The 9,611-nt window shown below is 47.3% G+C and overlaps 1 protein-coding gene across 1 annotated transcript; it reads right to left on the reverse strand.

Moving 5' to 3' along the window:
• Positions 1-1,125: 1,125 nt before the first annotated feature.
• On the reverse strand, positions 1,126-9,293 carry mecp2 (methyl CpG binding protein 2). The gene is made up of 8 exons (XM_070909918.1): positions 9,262-9,293; positions 5,466-5,652; positions 5,089-5,300; positions 4,795-4,988; positions 4,537-4,673; positions 2,703-3,526; positions 1,673-2,650; positions 1,126-1,628 (listed from the first exon to the last, which is right to left on the reverse strand). Exons 1-8 carry the CDS (start codon positions 9,291-9,293, stop codon positions 1,211-1,213), a joined length of 2,982 nt encoding a protein of 993 aa, XP_070766019.1. The 3' UTR covers positions 1,126-1,210.
• Between the last annotated feature and the right edge of the window lie 318 nt (positions 9,294-9,611).

Below are 9,611 nucleotides of genomic sequence, written 5' to 3' on the forward strand. Positions count from 1 at the left end.
TTCAACACGAAGACACAATAAAAATGACTCCATTTCCCACTCTTTCATTAAGACTAAAAACTAAAATAAAGCTACGGTATAAGTGGGTTTGGTTTGATATTAAAAGCGCTTCCTTTGGAAACAAAAAGATTACCAAAACAAACAGATTCAATGAAGACCAGTATGGAAGAATCTCTAACCTGGAAGAACAACTCGCTGCACTTCAAATACTTGAAAAACGAATGAGGAGTGCTCAAGGTTTTCTTATCAAACAACAGACTCGTCTGTTTTTCAGGCTGTTTTAGTGTCTGATAGGACGAATCAAGGACTCCTCAAGTTGTTCAAATATTTAAAACAATAATGGGTTTCAAAGACAGAATGAGGTCTGTGTAGAGTCATACTCATACATCAGATTCGCTACCTGTAGGGGGCAGTCTGGAAGAGGATGGAAAACATTACCGACCCCCCTCTTTGTTTATTGTGGGCTAAATGGAAAATGGGGTGGAAAAGAAAATGTGATATTTCTAAGAAACCAGTAAAAGGTGCAAACCGCCGCCTCACATCACCTCTGAGGCTTTCAGTCAAGGACTAGTTTCAGTAAGAGACTGTCAGTCAATAGGAGGAGTTTTAGTGAGAGATCGTCAGTTAAGAGCAGGACTTTAAATAAGGGACTGTCAGTCAGCAGCACGACGATGAGTAAGGGACCGTCAGTCAATAATATCCGTTTAAAGCTGTATAACAGAGACAAAACAATAAACTATCAAAATACGAAATAAAAAAAAAAAAGAGGTTATATTCCGGAAGCAACGTTTTCGTTCAGAGTAATGTGTTGTTAAGCGTTGGTTTTTAGTTCCAAACTACCCCCCCCTCCCCACGGAGACTAGCGGGTCACAACAGCTGCCTTTTGATTATATATACACACACACTTGTTTATCGATTTTTCCTTTTTGTTTGTTTTTCCTAGAAAAAGACACTATCTGTTCTCCTCTCCAGCTGTCCCTCCGCGCCCAGTTGGTTCTCAAATCCAGAACTTTACAGAGTCTCCAGACAGAATCAGACGGAGTAGAAGCTGCAACAGTCCTACCAGCTCTGTGTGACGCTATCCTTCTATCTGAAAACAGTGTAAAATCATTAAACCTCCATGAATAGCCCAGTCACGCTCCTCTTCCACCAGGTGCTGACTCCGTCCGTCAGTCTACCAATCAGTCAGCCTGTTCATCAGCCCGACCAATCAGCTGACTCTTTCGCTGACGACAGTCCGTGACTCTACGGTTTCTTCTCGGCTGGGACAGGGGACGGCAGACTGGGGGACGATGTCTCTGAGCTCCCTGCCCTCACCTGCTGCCTCTGGCTCTGCCCTGAGCCTAGCCCTACCATCTGCCCCAGGAACAAGACCAACTCCGGCCCCGGCTACTCCTGGAGGTCCAACAGGCATGGAACTGTGAGGCCTCGAGGTGCTGTTTGATCCTCTTTCGCCTCCTAAAACATCTCTGCTTTCCGATGCCATGACCGGCTCCCCTCTCCCCTCCACCCTGACGCCTTCCGCGCTGACCTCTCGGCTTGGCAGCAGGCTCCCTCGGCCAGGCCGTGTGGTGCTCAGATCTTGGGGCTGTTCGCTCTGGTTCTGCTGAGTGGGGACCGGGTTGGTCCTGGATAGGCTGGGAGATGGTCGGTGGGATGAGAGGTGCTGCACATGGGGTCTGGTGAGCTGAGGGTGAGGCTGGGGTTGGGGGCGCAGCTGTGTTTGAATCTGCTGAAAGTGTGGTTGTGCTTGGGACTGGGACTGGGGTTGGGACTGGGGTGGCCTAGGCTGGGAGAGAGATTGTCTGGGCTGTGGTCTGTATTGAGTCTGGAGTTGGTGTTGTGATGGGTGCCTTGTCTGCACTTGATGTCTAGGTTGCAGGTGAGGTTGAGGCTGGGCTGAGGTCCTGGACTGGGGTTGAGGCTGAGTTTGGGCTGGGGTCCTGGACTGCAATTGAGGCTGTGATTGGGCCGGGGTCCTGGACTGCAGTTGAGGCTGTGTTTGGGCTGGGTTTCTGGGCTGGGTTTGAGGGTGCATTTGGGCGGGGGTTCTGGGTTGCAGTTGAGGCTGTGGTTGGACCAGGATTCTGGACTGGGATTGAGTCTGAAGTTGGACCTGGGTCCTGGCCTGGGGTTGGAGTTGAGGTTGCAGTGACTGCCGGGTCTGGGGTTGAGATTGTTTGAGCTGGGTTTGGGGTTGAGACGGGTGCCTGGGCTGAGTTTGAGGTTGGAGTGCTGTGGGGGACTGGGTTTGTGGATGTGGATGCCTTGTTTGGGGTGGATGAACGTGCAGGATGGATGGGGGCTGAGGAGGGTGTGACTGAGGTGAAGCATGCTGAGCCTGAAACTGGGTTCGGTGCTGGGCTGGGGAGTGGACAGGCTGTGACTGGGCTTTTTGGGGGGAGGCTTGGGGCTGACTGTGGGTTTGGGGTGGGGGTTGTTGGTGACGTTGCTGGGGCACGACATGCCTGGTAGGAGGCGGCTGGGGTGCTGGGTATCGAGGCTGGGCTTGGGGCAGACTTGGACACTGGCTCTGGGGATGCTGCTGGGAACGGGGCTGGGGGCGTGGTTGAGGAGGAGGATGCCGAGGTTCAGGCAGGGACTGGGTCGCAGACTTGGACTGTGGTCGGGGAGGAGCTTGCTGGGTGTGCTGGGAGTGTTGGGTAGTGAGCTGAGACACAGTCTGGGGCTCGACTTCAGGCCTGGACTGGCTGGAGGATGCTGGGTGTCCAGAGGCTGGAGGAGGAAGAGGCTGATCCAATGTGGAGGCAGAGGAATGTTGGTGGCGATGATGATGGTGATGGTGGTGGTGGTGATGATGGTGGTGTTTGTGAGGTGGCCGGTCCTTCCTTTTGTGGCTTTTTGATGGGCTAATGCTACTGCTGCTGCTGCTACTCCTTCCTCCTCCTCCCTCTCCTCCCTTATCACCTACATCTTCATCTACTTCCTCTCCTCTGCTTCCTCCATCTCCTGCCGCTATTCCCGTTTTCTCCTTGTGCTTCCTCCCTTTATGCGTCTTGTGTCCATATGATTGGCTTTCATCTGAAGCAGTGGGCTGCTTCTGTGATTGTGACTGGCTCTGCTCAGAAGGGGCAGGCTGAGGCTCTGAGGTTGGAGCTCCCTCCCCTTTACCTCCCTCCCCTTCTACAGTGACCCTTCTTTCAGTCTCAGTTGTTGTGGCCACTGGAGTCTGAACACTCTCCCTCTCTTCCACTGTCTCTCTCGTTTTGCGTTTTTTGATTGGCAGGGCTGTTTGCTGAACAACGGGTTTGGTGGAAGACTCCTTGGCTGCTCTCCTTTTGGCCTCGGCAGCTAAGATGGCAGCTGCAGTATAGCTCCCAGTTGTTGAGCTACCAGAGGTTGATGCAGAGGAGGTGGATGCCGTAGCAACCGATGCTGCTGCTGAGGCCGAGGTTGGTTTCCTGCCCCGTTTCTTGGGGGTGGTCTGTGGTGGGGCCGAAAGTTCCTGTTCTGATTTCCTCTTTCTGCCAGGACGGGACTTAGGCACCAGGGCAGGAGACACCCCCTGCAGGGAATTACCACATCAACAAGTAGCATTAGCATCAACATTGTTACCACATTTTTAAAAACAATAATAACACACTGCATTATGTAAGGTCCTAAAGCACTGACTATACTTTCTGCATCCACATAGCTGCAAGGCTATGTCAAACAAAGACCCATAAAAAACACAAACATACTTGCAGAGCTTTGGCAGGTCTTCTCCAAGTCTATAAAACACATGTAGACTGGCCAGGCCAAACTCCATTGATTCATGAGTTCTTTGGGCTTAACCCCTAAAGGCCTTTTTCTTAAACTTCCACTGTGGTGTGCATTAGGGGGTCTTTCGTTACCACCACAACAGGCACCACTGACCTTTAGGCCACAACTCTGAGCAGGCACCTGAATGTTTTGAACATGGCCCAAACAGATTCCATGTCCACACCCGTCCATGGGATGCAACCAAAGTCCTTCCAAAGGTGGAAGTTTAAGACCTCACAGACAGGATCCTCAACCACACGATCCCAGTTCACCCTGACAACAAGCCCCTCTTGCCACCTGTTTTAATGACTACCATGCAGTTATCAGTTGGCAACTCTCCTCTTCACTTCAGTTAAATGTGCAAAACATAGGTTAAGTTGATCATTATTACACATATGAGCATTTAAGTCCCCCAGCAGAGGCCCCTGCCTGCTGTCCTGCTTTAAATGCACATGACCCCTACACCTATCCTTGTAGTTAGTGAGCCCACATGGCTGAGACTGGTTGAGCAGTTAGGCCACCAGGCTCAACTGTAGGCTCCTCTCCCAGGCTTAGCTCTATGTGAGGGCTACGGTCTCCTTCAGCCAATCCCAGGTGATTCACAGATGAGATGATCAAAGATGTGATCATTTAAATGGTATTAGTTTCGTTTTGCAGCTTGAAGATGTACTGTAGTTCTGTAGAAGAATTGGAGGAAGTTGCAAGGGAAAAATATATTTAGGCTGCTCAGGTTATTATTTATGGATGACTGACTGAATGACAGACTGCTCATACCTTTGAGGCAGTGGAGGTGGTGCCAGTGGAGGACTCTGCCTTGCCGAAGGGCATCTTGACCAGCAGTTTGCCCGGAGTTTTTTCAACCACACGCTTCATGGCCACGCCCTCTGTAGCCTGCCGCATCTTCCCACTGCCTACACAAACACAAAGAAAAATAAACACGTACAACAAAAAACTGAAGACAACAAGAAACACTTAAAAACTCTGCTCAATTTAATAACTTCCGTTTAATTTGTAGTGTATGTGCCTGAGTACCTTTGGGCCGCCCACGGCCTCGCCCTGATGGTTTCACCACCTTCGGTTTCTTGGGGGGGCGCCTCTCACGACGGGAGGGGCTTCCACGTCCGGTGACAGTGAAATCAAAATCATTGGGGTCGGTGGTCGTGTCGCCGACCTTCTGGAAGTAGGCGATAAGTTCCACCTTGGAACGAAACGCCTTTCCCTCCGAGCTGAACAATAAGATAAAAACAACAATCATCGCTAACACAGTGCTATCACTCCATGTCATCATGGAGAACCGATACAGCGTCAGCGGTGGATGTGGCTTACTTAATCAGGTAGACATCAAACTTCCCAGCTGAGCGTCCAGACTTCCTCTGTTTGAGTTTGCGGGTCCAGCCTTCAGGCAGTGACGGGTCATCGTATAGCGGCCCACGGTCCCGGATGATGGAGCGGCGCTGCCTAGGAGAACCTGCAGACTCACTGCCAGCCGTTGACTCTGACCCTGGCTCCTCTGAGGGGCCCGCCACCGGCTCCAACCCCTGCAGGAATGAAGTGACACGAAACCAGGTTCTCATCCTGAACACGTTTATATTACACTGGATTACTTCATATTGTTTGGTAGGTGATAAAACTCAGTGCCTCCAAGACTCCACCTGTTCTGAATGACCTCTAACTCCTGTTGTTTTAGTAACACCTGTCTTTACCTGTGTTTGTGGCTCCGCCCCCACCTGTGGCTGCAGCATGGCTGTTGAGGACGTGGCCGAAGCTGTGGTCTCTGCCCCCCGGTCAGCATGGCGACGCTCCCGGCGGGCCTTCTTGGTCTTACTGTGGGACCTGTCTCTCTCTCTGGCACGGGGCTGAGGGTCGACAGGTCCCTCCTCCCCCTCCTCCCTGTGTAAAAGAGATGACATCGTGTCTGTTAACATTACATCACTGATGACATCACATGGTCATAGCTGCAGTGCTTTGTCACTCCTCCTTTCTGATGGCAGAATATAAATAAATAAATTCATAACTCTCCAAATCCGACAAGCTGACACCCACACCCAACTAACGCAGTGATTGGTCAGGTGTGCGCAGGTGAGGTAGTAGGCAGGGTTTGAACTTCTCTCAGCTCTCTTTTTTATTCTTCACACAACTATTACAGTCACTTTTCATGTGAACAACTGAGGTCCACACTATGAATGTCTTAGTCTAAGTTATCCACATTTGTATACGATTTGTGGTGTCGAGACGGCAAAGACACAGAGTTATTGGCAAGAGACCGGGGAGGCATCGAATGTTGTTTTCACATCAGACGTGAGAAACTACTCTGGTGAAATGTGGAGCGTAGAATCGACTGGAACCTTGTCCTCTGAAAGTTTGAACGCTTGAGATCATTTTTGGCATTTTTGTATTTGATAACCTAACCCACTTTGAGAACTACACGGCATACAAATTAATTAGTTTGAAGCAGAATGAGGCTTTTATTGTGAACTGCAGGAAGTGTTGGGTTACAGCCACTGACAGTGTCCCTGAACACACCAACAGGAAGTTTCCAAACCAGTCTCTGCTCTGAACCACATGATGATAACTTAACTAACAAAACTATAGAGTTGACCAATCATGAACTACTGATGATCCACTGTGTGTGGCTTTAAGATCAGCTCCTCCAGCTGTAACTTCACACTTCAGTCGTCACGTGACGCCACAGAAACAGTCTGAAACCAGCAGGCGGTCTGATCCAGGTGGCTGTAAACAGGAAGTGATGTTCAAAACAGAAACTCCACACTGTTACTGTCTCACTGCTTTATGCTTTTACATTTCAAATATTTTTGAATGACCTCAAATAATCAAAAGGTCTTTTTCTGACTTGATGCATTTTATTTAATATTTCATTAATATATTTTATTATTGTTATTTCTTCTGAATTCTGCTGATTTTCATTATTGATTAATCTGATTATTTTTGCAATTAATCAATGAATCATTCAGTGTATAAATGAAAATTGCCCAGCATTATCCTATCAATTAGTATTAATAGATTAAAAGAAGTTGTGTGACATCATTGACTCAAAATTCAATCAATTTTACAGCTGAAAAAAATGAGTCAATTAATTTATTAGTAAAAGTATAAGATATTTGAAGACTAAATGAATTGGAAAAATAACAATAGTTAGTTGCTGTCTTATTATCCTAATTTTATACCAACAGACATCTGGAGAGAAAAATGTGATGTTACAAATGTCTGAAAAACACAAACAGGTTTGTGAAACAGCTGTTTTGTTTTCAAGGCAAAGTTATGAATCTGATCAGTTGATCGATAAAGAAACATTTGAACCAGTTAGTTCAGTTGTTCAAATGATTGATGGAAAGTTTTTAATCTAAATGTGACATGAAACAGATATAACAGATATACATAGATAAATAGTATTATAAAACGACACATATATTATAATATATATCTTTGAGTTATATAGATATATATGATTTTTACGTTTTACGTCGTGTAGAGTCAGCAAAGACAAATCAAACTTTTTTTTTTTACTTTATCAACAATACATATTTTTTTCGTCATTTTTATTTTTCGTTATAATGACAGCTGAAGATGGACGGACAGTTAAGGTGGGGGTGGACTCAGCCTTTGTACATGGGACACACACTGTACCAGGTGAGCTTCCTGATTTAGACTTCGTACAGTTTCCTCGGTCAGTATTTATCACTCTGTCAACATTCAACAACTCCCCACACTTAGAAAATTTGAGCCTGATTCCAAAACATCTGCTCGATTTGTACGATGTAAAACTAAATGTTTTTAAATATTTTTTCCCATATTAATGTTACTTTCCTTTTTTCCCATATTTCCAAGGACAACAATTAATATTTTTGTACAAAAAGAGCAGGTAGACAGATTGAAGACCTGTGAAACAGCAGGAAGACATGGTGACAAACTGGAGCTACAGACTGCCATCTTTACTCAGTAACAACCAACTACTGAACATCTTCTTCACCATAAAACACCCAGATGAACCAACAAATCATTTCTCAGTTCACTAAGATGAAAACCAGAATCCGGTCCAGTAATGATCCCAATCCAGATCACTCAGAAACCTGAACCTATTTGAAGATACAAGTTCCTGATCAAATGTAAACTGTGTAAACGTCTCTGTGTGTGTCTGACAGGATTCAGGTTCAGGAGGGAACATGAGCTCAGAGGTGCTGAGGAGCTAAAACCTGAATGAATGTAACAACAGCTGCAGCGATTAGCCCACTAATCCATTAGTCGATCAGAAGAAAATTAATCAGAAATTTTGACAATTAATTATTCATTCATGTCATTTTTCATGCAAAAATGCAAAACAATTGATGGTTCGAGCTTCTCAAATATGGGAATTCCCAACTTATATCAGAGTAAACTGAATCTCTTTGACCTCGTCACCTCGGCAGCCATTTCTCACTACTTTCTGACATTTTATAGAAAAGGCGATTAATCAGTTAATCAAGAGACGGCAGATTAATCAATAATGAAAATGATTGTAAGTTGCAGCCCTAAAACAAATCAACATGTTGGTGAACTTCTTGTTACCGCTTCCTCCTGGTTGAGTTCAGTTATACAGGCCTGAAGATCGAAAACTAGAATAAAGGAACTTTAGAGGAAATTGTTATCACCTGCTGACCCCCAAATTCATCATGCGACCCCTTGTTAGGGTGTCGACCCTCACGTTGGGTACCTGTACGTGTGTGTGATGAAGCTGCAGGTGGAGGTGAAGCAGCAGAAACAGGAACAGGAACAGGAAGTCCCCCCCCACCCCACACACACAGCGTCCTGTACACACACAGTCCCAGGTTCGACTCCAGTCTGCAGCCCTGAGACAGACACACACACACAGAGCTGCCCGGCTCAACAGCACTGAGGCAGTTGCCTGCTAATTAGGGTAATAATCAGTTTAAGCTAGCTGACAGGGGGGCGGGGGAATGCGGGCCATATTACGGGACGTGTGTGCGTGTGTGAAATGGGGGGGTTAACCCGGGTTATTGAACAGCAGTCTAAACACTCACACAGCCCGACTTCTCACTGTTCTTTCCTTCCCACATGAAAACACACTCTCAGTGTTTGCTAACGAGCTAACAGCCTGTTAGCTACCTTCCTGTCTGACGGGGGCGGGTGGACATACCGCCGGTGGCCGGGGCTGTGATGTTTGTGGCGACAGCGCCGCCGACCCCCGGCCTGACTTCCCGGGAGTTGTGTAGAAGTCAGAGCGGCCCGGCGGCGCACGGAGAGCGGGCTAAGCTAAAGCTGACGTCCGTCCCTCCGCTCCGGCTACAGCAGCAGCTAAAGTACAGACTTAGCAGTAAGTTGGTGACGTATTCCCGCTAACCCCGCTCCGCCGAGACAGGCCGGGGTAAAAATCAACGCACTTTTACTTCAATAAAACACACGACAGAAAATGCTCGGCGGCGGTCGGAGGCGGCGGCAGCGGCGGCGCTTTAACGGAGGATAAAATGTAAAAACCCCACTTACAGTCTCTCCTCTCCGCTCTCCACGGCGGCCATTTTTATTTAAATAAATAATTTTATATTAAAAAAAAGCCTCCAAACATCTCTGCTCCCTCTTGCTGCACCCCGCCCCCTCCGACTCCATTTCCAACCGCCGTCAGTGAACAAACACCGCGAGATCTGCACCGAGATGAGGTCAACACAGCACAGGGGCGGTGTAGTCCCGCGAGAAGTGAACCCTCCACTGACTGAGATGTTCAGGACCCGCTCTGAAATGTGTAAAAACAATACACAAAGAATGTTTTTCATACATGAAAGCTTTATGGAACATTAATAAGTTCAAGTATTATATTAAAAAGAGTCGGTCTAGACCTA

This window comes from Enoplosus armatus, chromosome 8, assembly GCF_043641665.1.
Source record: "Enoplosus armatus isolate fEnoArm2 chromosome 8, fEnoArm2.hap1, whole genome shotgun sequence".
In the NCBI taxonomy this organism is placed as follows: domain Eukaryota; kingdom Metazoa; phylum Chordata; class Actinopteri; order Centrarchiformes; family Enoplosidae; genus Enoplosus; species Enoplosus armatus.